A 15,186-nucleotide genomic window follows, 5' to 3' on the forward strand; every position below is an offset into this window, starting at 1 on the left:
TATAATAAATTACTGCACACACATGTCCATTTAACTAGCAAGATATGCGTATAATGCCAATAAGCAAAACATCTCAGGTCCACCACAAAAACGGAAAAAAGCAAGTAATCGCATTATTAAAAAACACACACATACACTCACACAAAAAAGAAAGAAAAGAAACATAATTCGAATTGAAACATAAGTTAGGTAACTGGATTATTAGTTTATTCGCCCATTGGACTGTACACAATTATGTTTATGTTTGTATATCCATTATTCTTTGCCCTCAGATGAGTCCCAGCGATCAGTACACGGCAACAAAGGCCAACACAGCCAGAATCAGCAATGGTGCTGCAGTGTGCCATTATATTTGCAATGGGTCTCACGTTTTTCACACTCAACACCATATTCATGTTTACACTTTTCAACCCAAGCAATTTATGCCATACAATATGCTACCCGAGGAAGTTAAGATTCTTTGCCGCAGTTTGTTTTCTTTTTGTTGCGCTAGCTCCCATTTCTCATTCTTTTCCCCCCTAACAGCTTTCGTGGCGTGCACGGCAACCCTTCCATCCCTTGACGGTGGCATCGTATTGGGTCTGCAATTCATATTACGTGTTCATGGTTATACTAAATAATATTGCAAATATTAGTATGGAAAAGGGTTTCGCACGTAATTTGGTAGCATTCAAAAGTGGTGGTTACAAGCAAAGGGCCCAATTAACTGATTTTGTCCCCAAGCATTGCGACGTATTCCTCGCCATTAAGTAAAAACTGGTACTATTTGGCAAGTTTCATTTTGCGGCGACATCAGCCCCATGTCCATTCGCAACGCTTGTGATTTAGTCAAAAAAGTTGCCAAATTCTTCTTCGTGCTGTTTAGGAGCAGGGGTTTTGGTTTCTTGTGGCAACGTGCATTTTGATGATCCTTGTCTCTATACCAGGGTGTTTCATTAGATCATCTGCCATTCCTGCTCATTTTGATGGCGAGATGCGGCTTCGCTCTTTTCCAAAGTGCGTCTCTCGGCCATCGTGTGTTCAAACCACATTTGCCATTCCTGCTCGACTGCAGTGCGGGCAGTGGCCTCAGACTCTGCGATATATTGGCAGTGAGCCCTGATCAGCGTTTGGATGCCCTGTGCGAGTGAGTTGATGCATTCACCCTTTTCCCGGACTGTGTCCTCAACCTCTTGTATTTTCTTTACCCTTTGCTCTACTTCGTCCCCAAGTTCTTTGATTTCATTCTTAAGTTGATTAAGCTCTTTGGTTTTTTGTTTATTCTCGTCTTCAAGTTTCTGGATTCGAGTTTGTGAAAGTTCATTAAAGAAGTGTGCCATTGGAAATGTTTGAATACATTCATTAATTTTTGACTCCAACGCTTTCGCATATTCATCACCCTTAGGCTTAAACGCATTCCACTTTTCTAATTCAGTATCATACTTCGGTTTGGCTGCATCCCAATCGCTACGATCATTTGTTTCTTCCCATTTATCCAGCGCTGCAGTGGCCATATCCCAGGCTTCGTGAAAGACTTTCCCATTGGATTCGTTGCTTATATGAGTACAAAATTCGTATCTTGCCCTATTAATCTCATCTGCAGCTGCATCACGTCCTTCGACCTTGAGTTGATAGTACAGCAGCCACACTTTGTCATCCAATTTTTCCCACCTTGTCCAATATGGAGAGAACACACCAAATGCAAATTCCTTTGTGTGGGTTAGTTCTAGCCGGTGTCTTGCAATCTGCGCTGCTTTGGAATCAACACTGTGCCGGTGTACCATTAAATTGACGGCGATCTCACATTTTTTACACTCAAGTGCCCATTCTTGTTCGCATTGTTCAAGGAAAGCAATCTCTGCTTTCCAAGATTTCGTCCTAGCAATATAATATTCCCTGCAGCCATCCGGTTGTTGTTCGGCCAGCTTTAATCTCTTATCTTTTTCCCTCTCGGCAGCTTCCCTGGCCTTCTTGGCGGCCTTCCAGTCTTTCACGGCAGCATCGTATTTGGCCTGCAATTCGGATTCGGGGTTCATGAGTAAATGTGATAATAGTGTCAATATCTACTTGTGGAGAGTGGTGGCACAGAATGTTGAAACAGTCAAGAGTGGAGATTATGAGTAATGTGGTTAACGCAATTATAAGGAAAAGTAAGAAAACATAACAAAAAGAATGAGGAGAGACAACGCATCAGCAGCCGCTGAACAAAATAAACAAAAGAACAAAAAAGCCATCAACATCTTTGGTCGTTCATCAGTGGCATTTGTAGCACCAATAGCTGCTGTTGGTGGTGCTGTTTATGTTTTTATTCTTGCAGTACGATGGCGGCACAGGTCTGCTTGCTTAACACATGCACACAAACGGCTGCCATTGTTAGTCTCTTTATCAGCATCAGCAGCCAATGTGTACCCGCAGGCACAACAGAGCACAACGACCAACACACACATCACGCAGCGCATCATCATAGTGGTCATCGTCACAATTCTTGTTGTCCGTCCCACTTGACTTTGCGGGTCAACGCAGGGAGTGTGGAAGAGCGGAAAAGGAATAGACACAGATAAAGAGTGGATACAGGGCACAAATACTCACAGTGGGAGAGAGAGAGAGAGAGAGAGAAGAAGAAGAAGAAGAAGAAGAAGTAATAGTACAGTAAAGGAACAATATCATAGTAAGCAGTAGAAGGAAACGCTTCGATTGGTCTCTCACGTCCGCTGTGATGCATACCGTGTCACTGTGCTCTCAGATTTCAGCGCCTCGCATTGTCAAGTGAAGGTGAGGAGTCACCATTGCTTTTTCTTTTGGGGGGGCGATCTCTGAAGTTATTCGGTTTGTTGTGCTGCAGAACCTAAAGCATTCATCCACATTGACGCTCCGCACATCAATGTGGATGCATAATAAAACCGATTCCTCTTTCTTGGGAGGCTCGGGTTTGTTATTGTGAGTTTTCGCTCCTCTGCAATGATCGCTAGGCGCGTCTCCGATTAAAACCGATGCTCCCGAGGGTGCCGTTTGGCTAGTGGTGCAGTGGTTGCAACCCTTGTATTCAAGCACAGTGTTTAATGAAATCCTTATTTGGTCATTGCATTTTGTTTTTTTTTTTTTTTTTACAACACCGCAACGTACGCATTGCCCGTATGGCAAACGGACTCCGAAGAATCCCGTAGATGATGCGAGTGGATTTTTATACGCCCCTCTGAGTTGCCCCAGCGGCTAAATCCAATTCCCAATACGGGAGGGCATGGCTGTTACCATATCTTTAGGGTCCTTGCCTCTCTCCAGCAGCATTCGCACAAAGGTGAAATATGTCAAAGAAACCGCTGCTGATGGCTCGCTGGTGCGTGCCCCCAGGGCCTTCTCAGATTAAAGTTTTGTCCCGGCATGACGCGGCTGTTCCCGGCAGTGTGCAACGTTTTTAGCTCACGAACCAACAAACTCCCCAGAAGGGAAGAATGCCGGGCCATGGCTTCCCCCGAAAAATACGAGGCAATGGACCTTGGCACCACCTCTCGAAGGCCAAACTTCACCAAGGAATAGTACTCCGAAGAACAAATGTATCAAAAATAAGAATTTTTGACCTGAGTTTTAGAGGAGACCCCTCCTTAAAAGAAAAATAAAAATAAAAATAAATTTTGGCTTTTAACGAGGCAACCTCCCTCAAACATTTGTTGAGTGCTTTTGGTTTCCCTGAATAAATTTAAGTGCTCAACGCCGGCGCCGCGATAGGGCAGCATCTCGTCACAAAGGGAAAAAAGAGAAAAAACAAGGGAAGCGCCATAGAGTAAGCAGCGCCAAACCTACCGAGTTTCCTTTTGCATCTCTACTGGGCGGGCGGGGTTGCGTGGAAGGCGTCCGTGTTAACGCAAAAAGGTTCCCATTTACGGGAGGGTTATCTCTTTTCAGCGTGAAGCTACGACTCGAGCCATTCTACAGGAATAAAACAGCGTGGGAAAAGTGCTACCATACGGTGGGTTCAGCCCCATCTTTAGCGGCATGGCCAGGAAGCGTCGCACCGTCACATTGCCAATTTCTCAATAAAAATAGCCAGCCCACCTCCTCAGTCATTCTCTGCTTTCCCCACCAGGTCAAGAGATAAATTGCGTTCACTCTAAGGGCAGACCCTTTTCCATTTGTCTGCTGGCGTTGGGCGGCGGAACCTCTTGCCCCCATCCGAACCCTTGGCTTGGAACGAGCGGCGTTTGATTACGAGGGCTTTGGAAAAAAATGTGGTGCGTTGCGTTTGTTTGTTATAAAAATTAAATAATTATTTCTTATTGAACTGATCTTCATGTTGATCGTAGAAAAGTGAAAGTTTTGGGGTTAATCGGCGGAAGGTTCAATGCGCCATCCTGGAACATCACCCTTGCGGAGTTGGCGGAATTGCTTACCCACCGTGCGGCTTTGAAACAGTTGTGCGCCACAATGGCCCCAGAGCTTTATCCTTTGAATTCTGCCTCAGAGCCATTCCGTGCCTGAGACGTTGCGTTGGTGGCATTCTTCCGTTTGAAAGGATCCCAATGGAAACGGGAACGGAAAATGGAAAGGTAAGGGTTTGAATTGGTTTGCACCATGTTTGCTCTATTGGCACATTTGCCGTGTAGCAAACGCTGGGTTATTATCTCTGCCTTCGAAGAAGCTCGTGCAGCCAGGGCTGCGTATTCAGCAGCGGCCCCATCCCTTCCAAGCAAAAAAAAAGCAGGATCTAACGTTGCACCGCTAAAAGCGTCAAGGGCAATGGGTGCTGTTGGGGGAAGGGGGTGCCTGAGAGCAAAGTGGCGCCAACAAACAATTTCAGGAGGTGGAAAGACGAATACGAGCCACACCCCGGAACCCATGGTAAGCGCATCGTGCGCACTCGAAAAAAGCACATGAATTGGCGATGCGGCGTGAAAATGGGGTGGATAAAATGCTGAAAAGGGAAAACTCCTAACAGATCATCCCAAAGAACAGCCCAACAACAGAATGTTATGGAAACAATGCCCCCCACACTTCCCATCTGCCAGGTAAAAACGTGCCGAAACACACCCATTAAGGGCATCGAATAAATTGGCGCAACGGATAGCCTAAAACGGGAATATGCAAGAATATATCCTCCTAGCGGCTTGTGGCCGGGCTATGCGCGGAATATAGGGCCCAAAAGGGGAAAAAGACGAACCCGAGAATACAAATTTCGTAAGGGGAAAAAAACGTTTTTACCTTTAATGGGGTTTTGGGATTCCTTTAAAATACCACTCGAGGGCATTTCTCGGGGGCCTGTTTTCCGTCCAATCCATTCCAAACCAGCTAAGCCAAACCCAGCCTAGAATAAGAGGAAGGTGTGTTTCGAATCTTGGCCATATGCCCTGAACGAAGTGATGCTCACTTAACAGGCCTGAGTGGGAAGTTGGATGTGTACTAATTTGCCCGCGCTTCTTGCCGCAAAGAAAAGAAGGACTTTGGATACAGAAGATTTGGAAAATTTATTAGCCAGCCAATGCCCTGTTTCAACTGTGAAGGGGCTCCCGGGTTACTTTAGTTTGGTTGCTGTCGCCGCGTGGTTGTGCGGGTGGGATGCGCTGTTCTTTTTGTTTAAGTGCATCAGGGAGGTTTTAATAAAGAGAGCGGGCGCGAACGACAACTCCAAGTGATTTTCCAGATGAAAATAACGGCTCGTACTCTTGACTTTACAATGGTTTAAAGAAAAGACATTTGACAAGAAAACCAAACATTTGCATAAACAACATGACGGTAATGGATATTTTCAGCAAAGATGCTGTCTATTTGGAGGGGTTTGCAATGGAAATAAGCGCACTTTGATAACGTTTTGCGTTTTCACAGGATATAAGCAACGTGGAGGTGATAGGTGCTGAGAAATAACCCATAGGAGATGGTATATCAAGAGTACAAAGTATCAATAATTAGACTGCATGGGGGGTGATTTTTGCAATGGGGGGCAAGGGAAGGGGATGAAAATAACATTTCAGTTCCTCCTTTTCCCCGTATTAATGTTTTGGAGAGTGATGGCTTATCTTGAATAACTGATACGGTTGTTGCTGAAAAATGGGTCCGTATAGTATTTTCGGAGACCGGAAGAAGGCGTTTTTTTTTTTTACTTTTCCTATTTTTTCTGAAAGTTTACGATCAGAATGATCGAACCCTGCGTTATCAGCAAATAAAATATTGTATGGATTTTAATGATAAAAAAATTACTTCTTTCCATCTTTACAGTCTGCCTAACCGTAAGTTTCTGAGAGTAAGTTTATAAGAAAGTAAAATGTTAAGTACGACCCGTCCACCCTATTCAACAACGGAATGGATGACCAGCACCCGGGCATTCATGGATTTTGTGCGCTAGAATGGCCCAACGGCATTTTCATTTGAATTTCGTCCACCGAACGCCACCGAATTTAAGTTATCATGCTGATGGCGTTCTCACACTCGAAAACGATACACTTACGGTTAAAAGGGGCCAAAATGAATTCATGAATTGGGAGGCTTTACGCCCTCCCATTAAAAGCTTTACCGTGGAACGGAATAAAGATTTCCCCCAAACCATCAAAGAAGCGCGCGCGCGCTCCACTGCAAAATGGGCGGCGCTGGAAGAAAAAGAATCGCTGTTTTACCATCAATATCAATGCGCCGAAGCGCACTTGCAGGATGAGGCCTTTAAGGCAGAGCAAAATGCAGGCGCCCAGTTTGGGGAATTGCGGGGCAAATGGCAAAAATTTAACGGGATACGACGAATGCAGAAGTCCAACTATAAGAAATGCTGTTGCAGTACGCGTCAAGACTGGGACAACTCAGTCAAATGAAAAATCAAATTGCGGAATTATTACACCAAGTAAGGTAGGAGAACCCACAACTACCAAAATTAGGATATCGACGAATGCAGGAACCCAGGCGTCCTGCATGGACAGAAGGTCAAAGACGAGAAGGACAAATACGCACCTTTGACGGTATACCCTTCTATATGAAAAACACCTTGTTGACGCCGGCCAGCCCAACGTGGCGCCAGGGTCCAGCACTTCGTATTTTCGGAGGAAGCCAAGAGCCAGCAGTGTTTTTCTTCTGGAAAACTCGCTGGCGCTTAAACTACGGCGTCGCACAGCACCGGGGCCAGCCGTGTCGTGCTGGGGCAGAACTCAATCCAAGAAGGTCCTGGGGCACGTGTCGACGTGCTGTCAGAAGTATCACCTGTACCAAGTTACTGCTGAGCGGTGATGTGGAGGAAAATCCCGGCCCTTCTCTGCGAGGTATGCAGTGGAACCCAGCTGGACTTACCCAGGCCAAGAGGCTTGCTCTCCACAAAACCCTCGTTGAGGAAAACGTGTCATTCTGCCTTCTAAGCGAGACGAAAATGTCTTGTGCGGAAGCGTCGAGTTTCACACAATCGCTGGTTATCAACATCATGGGGCGTCCCGCCCCTCTAAAGGCGACGGCGTTTCGATTCTGGTTCGTGAAGACCTGCCGGTGGAAGTAGGATCGTCTGTTGTGGCGAGCATTGAGTATACTCACGCGACGATCCACTTGACAGAAGGGCTGGCGCTCTCAGTGACGTCAGCATACTTCCCTCCAGGGAGATCATTTACAGCATCGCAACTGGACGCGCTCTTGACAACCAGCGGACCCCACCCCATTGGTGCAGATGCTGAAACGCATGCGTTGGCCTGGGATCGCGCGATCCCACCTGATACACGTGGCGATGTTCTAGTGCAATGGTGCCTAGATAACGATTGCGTCATAAAGAACACTGGAGAAAGCACCCGCCACACTACACTTCACGGTCCGTCCGCACCGGACGTGACACCATCCCGAGAGTGTCGCATAGAGTCTTGGACAGCCAAGTTCTCTCCGGATAGTGACCATTATATCACCCTCTTCGACGTAGTAGTAGGAGATGATGATGATGAACCACTGCGGTTCCCTCGCCCCCGTGCCCCACCCTATGCATGGAAGAAGGCGAAATGGTCTCGTTTTGGACAAATGTCAAATGCTCATTGCCGAAAACTACCAACACAGAAGATGAGCGTTCACAAGCGAGAACGTTTACTCGCCTCCGCGATCCGCATCGCAACAGCTGCAGCGGTCCCCCGCGGAGGACGAGACACTGCCCCTTTTGGACTCCAGAACTCAGTGAGATTGAGCCGGAGATCTGCCAATGCAAAGCCTCTGCCTATAGAGACAGGTTGGCAGCACGCCGCAGAGAGATGCCGAGACAAGCCTCCCACAAAAGATGGAAAGCCCTCTGCGGCAAGATGGCCGTAGCAGACGGCTGCCGTTGGAACATTGTAAAGAGGATTTACGCCCCACGCCCACTGAGCACCCCGGCGATAAAGATTAACAACACGGTGCTCAAGGAAAATCAGAAGGCCAAGCACTTTATCCGTTTTTACTCCGCACGAGCCAGACGGCACCCACACTCCCACCCTCCGCCACCCATCCCAGTTGTTGGCGAGGAATTTGCACCCATTACAGAAGCGGAACTGGAACGGGCCCAGCGCCTTCTCCCGAAAGGAACGGCGGCTGGTCCGGATGGGATTTACAGCGAGGCTCTCCAACATTTGGGACCCAGAACGAAAGCAGAAACCCCATCACTTTTCAATGGGAGTCTCCGCACTGGTATTTTCCCAGCTGCTTGGAAAGTAAGTGTTATTGCGCCCCTCCCCAAACCAGGGAAGAAGGCAACAGACCTAGACTCGTTTCGACCAGTCACACTAACTAGCTGTAGTCCAAACTAATGGAAAGGATTATAGCAGCCCGTACTCGGGATGTTATTGAACCCAAGCTGACCCCACAACAATCCGGGTTCAGGCCTGGCCACTCCACACTGGACCAATTACTACACCTGCGCGCAGCCCTCAAAGAGACCTTCGTATGACTCGCGCAAAGGTGCCGTATTCGTCGATTACGCCAAGGCCTTCGATACTGTAGATCACGACCGAATTGCTAGTGCGATGCGAGGGATGGAGCTCCCACTCCACATCATCCGATGGCCAGCCCCATTTTTAAAAGGACGTCAGGCTAAAGTACGAGTCCAAGGAAAATCCTCCCCACTAATGCTATTCCACCGCGGCGTACCGCAAGGAACGGTCCTAGGCCCGCTTAACTTTATTATAGTAATGAACACTCTAAGCAAACGATTATCTCAAGTTCCTCTTCTGTACCACGGCTTTTTTGCTGATGATCTCACGCTGGCAGCACGGCATGAGAACAGAGACGTCATCAACAGTGTGCTACAAAGCGGAATAAATGTGGTTGATGAATGGTCCAAGAGCTACTTCATGGAAGTAAACGCAGACAAAACGAAATACACCCTCTTTGGATCATTGGACCCAAACCCCCTCTCCCTTGAACTACGCGGCACCCCTGTCGGTCTAGAGAAAGCTCCAAAACTTCTCGGAATTACATTCCAACACCATCGCGAAGTGCCCTTCCATGTAATGCAGACGAGGCCACGCATGAATTTTTGTTTGTTGCAGCTCGCTGCAATCTCGTCCGCCGCATGGGGCCCAAAACGGGATGTTTTGCGCGCTTTCTATCTGGCCCTAGTTCAAGCCCAGGCAATATATGGATTTGAGGTCTGGTACTGGGATGCTTCGCCCACGCGCCGCCAACAATTAGCAGCAGGCCAAAACAAAGCTTGTCGAACCATAGCAGGAATCCCATTTGGATGCCGCCCCGACGACGCACTACGAGAAGCCCGTCTTCTACCACTAGAAATGACAGCCACGATACGGAGCCTCAAACACTTCTTACTATGCCAGACAAGAGGTGGATCCCTGAAAGAAAGCGCTGATCAGGTTTACCACTTGAACCACCCAGTCCGAAAATTCTATGTACGCCTAATGAAGGCATACCCAACGCTCCGTATAGGGCCACGCGAGTTGCCGCTATTAACACCGACACTGCGTTTCGGTAAGCGCGCTCGCTTCTTCACGTCACTGGATAACGTCTCCGCTGACGACCCTGAAGAACGCAAAAAGGAAGCATCCGAGCGTTGGATAGCCCGATATTTCCGCCGCATGGGAGAAACACCGCCACCCCGTACACATTATGAAATTTGGACTGGTGGCTCGGTATTCCTGGGTGTCAAATCTGGGGCAGCGGCGATGATTTACAAGGATGGTGAACTGCTTAGCACCACGCGCAGGGGAGCTGGCCCCCTAGCCTGCAGCTACGCGGCTGAAACCATAGCACTTTATGAAGGATTGCGGAAACTACTCACTATATTACCGGCAGAAAACCCAACACCCTGCAGAGTTTCCGTATTCTCAGATTCGCTGTCTCTACTGACAGCGCTCCAGGCTGGCCCCCTGAGTGTTACGGATCCTGTGCTCCGTAAACTATGGAACCTGATCCTCCAAGTGCAACGTCGCAAAGCCCGCATTCGACTGCAATTTATTTTCGGCCATTGTGGAGTAGAGAAGAACGAAAAATGTGACGCTGAGGCCAAAAAAGCTGCGGAGCATACCCAGAGGGATGATGCCTGGATTCCCGATGCCATTGCCTACGCCAAACGCATCCTCAAGGGGGAAGACGCACCTCGTCCTTCTCATAGATGGCAAATCACAGGGAACTGGAACCCCACCAAAGACAACCCAGAACTAACACGAGAAGATGAAGCAGCACTTGCAAGATTCCGCACGGGAGTCTCGCATCGATATGGGTGGTTGCTGAGAAAAATCCAACCCCATATCCCCCTGGTTGTCGATGGTGCAATCCCCAAGAGGCAAACGACTCAGCCCCACCGAAGCCGCAAGCAACGCAGAGACACCACCCCATGAGTAAAGCATCCGAGCCAGCAGCATGCACAGAGTGCGGAGCACAATACTCATGCAGGAACACCGCAGCGCTTCACATGGTTAACAGGCATGGTTTTAAGAAAGCCTATGCGCTTTGGAAAGCCAAGTTTCCCCATGCAGCACCTCCGCCGGACATACCGCCTGAGCCACCGCTGCCCAGACCAACATCTCCGGTAAATACGTTACCCCGCCAATCAGAGCATGCAGAGAAAAAACATCCCTTTGCATGCAATTTATCTCGCCGAACCTTCCCCCAGAAAAACGGGTTAACTCGCCGCCTCGGGTGCATGCGCAACGCAGAATGCCCTCCCACTGAAAGAAAGCGCTCAAGAGCAGTCGAACCAATAACAGAGGGATCGGCATTTCCATGTGACAAATGTGAAATGATAGCGCGCTCTAAAACAGGCCCCAAAGCCCACATTGGAGCACGCCATCCTGAGGACCCCAGTAAAGACGTACCCGGCACGCAGTTGATTCCACAGCCAGCATCGCTGCGCTGTGAATTTTGTCTAAGGGATTTCGGTAACATAGGAGCTCTATCGTGCCATAAAAAGCAAAAACACCCGCCTGGAACTCCGATATTGCCGATTACGATACAGGTAACCTTCCCAGAAATAAGAAACGTCAGCGAGACTCGTCGCCACCGGAACGTGAGGACCGCGGCAAGGTTCATTGCGGTGTGTGTAAGAAGTTCTACGCCAACATGCCTTCACCCGCCATTCACTGCAGAAATTTTCACCATGGCGAAGGCATGCCTGCCAAAGGAAAACCAAATCCTCCCGAAGCAAGGGCGAGAACATAAGAGACCTTGCGACCCTGATTTGCCCCACATGCAACAGAAAATGCATGAGCAAATCAGGCCTCACTCAACACCGCATGTCCCAACACGGGTATCAGCACATTCGCGCGCATACTAGCCGACGCACCGACTGCGAAGAAACAGCACTGCATCTCTTGAGTTGCCCCGCCCTTCGTCCATTGCGAATGCAGCATGCTATAACAGATATCCCTCTCCAGAAACTGTGCTTTTCCAAACAGTTAGCCCAGTTCCTTCTGGCAGTGGAGCGGAACTATGCGATACCGCAGACTTCGCGGTCCAGAACCCCTACGCCTCCCTCCTCCGCCCCTGTAAGGCCTCCACACCCCTCTAAGGCCAGCGACGAACTCGACTATGGAATCCCTGAGAGGATTAGTCTCAAGAGACGCTTTTCGCGATCCCCAACAAGCAACAAAAAACAGAGGAGATCATTTAGGCCCAATAATTAACTAAAAAACCAAAAATAACAAAAATTAATAACAAAAGAAGAGTGGCCGACGGGCTCTGGGAAGGATGGTGGGAGTAGAGAATCTCTCGTAGACTGTTTTACTGTTCATAGATTGGTTATAACAATAAAAATAAAACAAAACTTGAAAATAACAAAACTCAAACAATAAAAACCCCAAAATAACAAAATAAATATTACAAGAGCTTGAGGATCCCACAAAACGAAGGGATTTTTCTCTCGAACACCGCTCTTCATAGACAGCAACCTTGGTGCTCTATGGTGAGAAGCTGATAGCCGTACCGTTGGGGTAACACCCATAAAGACACGAGGAATAAAAAAAAAAAAAAAAAAAATATATATATATATATATATATATATGGTCACCACTTCCCCTGCCAAATTATTGACCGTTTACAGAGTAATTTTTCCTATGCCAGCAAATCCTGGGCCAGCCTATAATGATGCATGGAATAATTTTTTGCAATGGGCCAACACCATTCGTAATGAAGGAATGTCGAATCAACAGGTACGCTTCGGAAGCCGGTTATGCACCGAACTCAGGGTTATTCAGGCAGCAAAGGATTTTCCAGGAGTGAAGATGCAGGATATCAGGAAGGCCATAGCTTAGCCCTTAAAAAGAGAGAATCCATTCATCCAAGCAGCTATGAAGTTTCGTAAGAAACATTCGGCACCATCACTCAGCAAGGCGCACTGTTTCAGATGCGGTCGCATCGGGCATTACAGCTCCACGTGCCGGGTGCAATTGCAACGAGAGACTTTTAAACCGAAAAACGATATTCGGCCCCGGAAACAGTGAATGCCGGGGCCAAGGGAAGTAGGATATCAACGAAAGATAGATATTCAGGATGGGATTCACCAACAAAACACGGTGATTTTCTTCCAACCACACATCCGAACGGTGACAGAAGGTATCATAACAGGAAATTTACAGAAACACGCCACACAACTACACCAACGGCAAGTATTATTTCCATCATCAACACTTCCCCCACGGACGACATCTATAAACGATTTTACGATAATACCCGCACCTTCCCAAGATCCGTACATCGTGGCGCTGGCTTCAGAGGCCAACCGCATCGCAAAACACATGTGGACCCGCACAACTTTGGAACAGAGGGGTTCAATACTGCGCAGGTTCATGGAGTTCGTGGTAAAACACAATTTAGAGGTACAAGAGGAAAACATTCCACTTTTTATAGTAAGTTTGCAATTGGCAAAAAGCAGCGCGATCCAATACACGCGTACCCTGCTTACCGTGCTAGCATCTCCCAGAACGCCCACACAAATGTTTCTAATGGGTTTGCGGAAGGCGGCGGCACAGGACCCGTTAAAACAAGCACGCCCCATGTTAATATGGGGATTGGATATGATAATCGTTACTCTGACAAAGGAAAAAGATTGGGTGGCATTACGACTAGCGTGGGTTACAGCCAGTCGATGGGGAGAAATAGCACAACTTCAGAAACAAAATTTCGAGCCACACAATCAAGATACCAATGCCATAATAGTGGATTGGGCAGCACTACCAAAAACATTCAAGAGCGACCCTCACAGAGCAGCAAGATACGTGGTAATCGCAGGTGCGGACGCACGACGCGTCAAGGAAACCGTAAAAGGAATGTCAAGCGACGAAAAGTTAACGACGCTAACTACGAAAGACATGGAGAATATTCTTCGACCGTACGGAATGGCAGCTCGCTCCATAAAGAGGGGAGCGCTAGCACACGCCGCAGCTGCAGTGATCGAACACGATCTCGATCCACGATTACTAACACAGTTAGGGAAACACGCAGACCCCATGGAACTCCCACGCAGCACTGTGCGATACTTAGGCCATTGGGCCGCAACAATAAACAAGTCCGCACACTTGACATCATTGATGTAAGAGAATTAGAAAAATGGGCTGCAGAAAAATGGGAATTACCAGAATTGACAACGCAACATTTCTGCGCCCCTTTCAAAGGGCATAATATACTTCGACAATCACACCGAACCAGTGTGGCGACAAAAGAAGACGAAACACAATTACCGTTGCAACAAATAGACGTAGGTACACTTTCCACCCAATGGATAAGAGACCGCCCCAACCATAAGGCCAGGAGGCATTGGGATGAGGTGTGGCGCATTGTGCAGAAACCCGAATTATACGCCAAACGGCGTGAATCCAACTTACGAATTAATAACGCTGATGCGCAGCGTATGAAGGAAGCAGGCATTATTTGCACAGCTTCATCGCATCCAACCGCAGGATGGGTAGTTCCTATTACGGTGGTGGAGGAAAAACCCTCCGGACAAAGAAGGCGTTTTATTGCGTGGTCAAGAGAAAAGAATGACAGGGATGATCATGAGGCCGATGTTCCTCTCGCGCATATTTCAAAGTATCTGGATGTGGTTTACGATGAAACGGCAACATTATTTGATTTAAAGGCATCCTTTTTCCAAGTGGAACTACCAGTAAACACACGGGCAAGTTTCCGTTGCCGCACGGAATCAGGTGAACTCGTTGAGTTCACTCGCCTTCCCATGGGCTATAAATGTAGTCCTGAGATTATAAATACCATTAAAAGAGTTTTGGCTGGAGATCCAGGCTTGGTATTGCCACAATATGCAGCACCAGAAGGTTTAAAAATACATGTATGGATTGATAACATCCAAATAAGTGGTCCACATCAGAAGGTGGATGCTTGGGGAAAGACAATTCGGAAGAACATGCAACAATGCGGCACCACCATTGGAGAACAGACGCTCAACACTAAAGAATATGATTTCATAGGCGTACATTTCAATCACAAAGACAACACGGTGACTTTAAGTGAGAAAACAATACAGAGATTGCAGCAGGCTCCTTCACTGGATAAAAAAACAGTCGAAGAACTGGAGAGCGCAGTTTCGCGTATGCTGTATGCGGGTGGGGTAAGAGGTGCAGCTCTTCTCCCTTATTATTTCTTCTTGAAAATCGTACGTCGACGTTTATCTCGTTTAAATCGAGGATTAATACGGCCACAAGACCCGGCAAATTTATCAGCAACTGCAAAGGACATCGGGCAAAGTTTGCTCAACACATTGTTAATGAACGACCCGGTTCATCCTCCACAAAAGTTGCCCTCCACGGCAACACTCTTCACTGACGCCTCCATGTA

The 15,186-nt window shown here is 47.7% G+C and overlaps 4 protein-coding genes across 4 annotated transcripts; 1 reads left to right on the plus strand and 3 right to left on the minus strand.

Annotated features, from left to right (window-relative positions):
- Positions 1-935: 935 nt before the first annotated feature.
- Positions 936-2,015, minus strand: LSM04_008277 (uncharacterized protein; the record flags this gene model as incomplete). The annotated part of the gene is made up of 1 exon (XM_067338020.1): positions 936-2,015. One exon carries the CDS (start codon positions 2,013-2,015, stop codon positions 936-938), a length of 1,080 nt encoding a protein of 359 aa, XP_067190867.1.
- A 136-nt stretch (positions 2,016-2,151) lies between these two features.
- LSM04_006331 (uncharacterized protein) lies at positions 2,152-2,484 on the plus strand (the record flags this gene model as incomplete). Its single annotated transcript, XM_067338021.1, has 1 exon — positions 2,152-2,484. The coding sequence occupies one exon, from the start codon at positions 2,152-2,154 to the stop codon at positions 2,482-2,484; it is 333 nt and encodes a 110-aa protein (XP_067190813.1).
- A 1,449-nt stretch (positions 2,485-3,933) lies between these two features.
- LSM04_001106 (uncharacterized protein) lies at positions 3,934-4,146 on the minus strand (the record flags this gene model as incomplete). Its single annotated transcript, XM_067338022.1, has 1 exon — positions 3,934-4,146. One exon carries the CDS (start codon positions 4,144-4,146, stop codon positions 3,934-3,936), a length of 213 nt encoding a protein of 70 aa, XP_067190625.1.
- Positions 4,147-4,296: 150 nt separating this feature from the next.
- LSM04_006395 (uncharacterized protein) lies at positions 4,297-4,811 on the minus strand (the record flags this gene model as incomplete). Its single annotated transcript, XM_067338023.1, has 2 exons — positions 4,297-4,430; positions 4,583-4,811. 2 exons carry the CDS (start codon positions 4,809-4,811, stop codon positions 4,297-4,299), a joined length of 363 nt encoding a protein of 120 aa, XP_067190815.1.
- Positions 4,812-15,186: the final 10,375 nt, after the last annotated feature.

This window comes from Trypanosoma melophagium (genome assembly GCF_022059095.1).
Source record: "Trypanosoma melophagium isolate St. Kilda chromosome Unknown ctg26segment0, whole genome shotgun sequence".
Classification (NCBI taxonomy): domain Eukaryota; phylum Euglenozoa; class Kinetoplastea; order Trypanosomatida; family Trypanosomatidae; genus Trypanosoma; species Trypanosoma melophagium.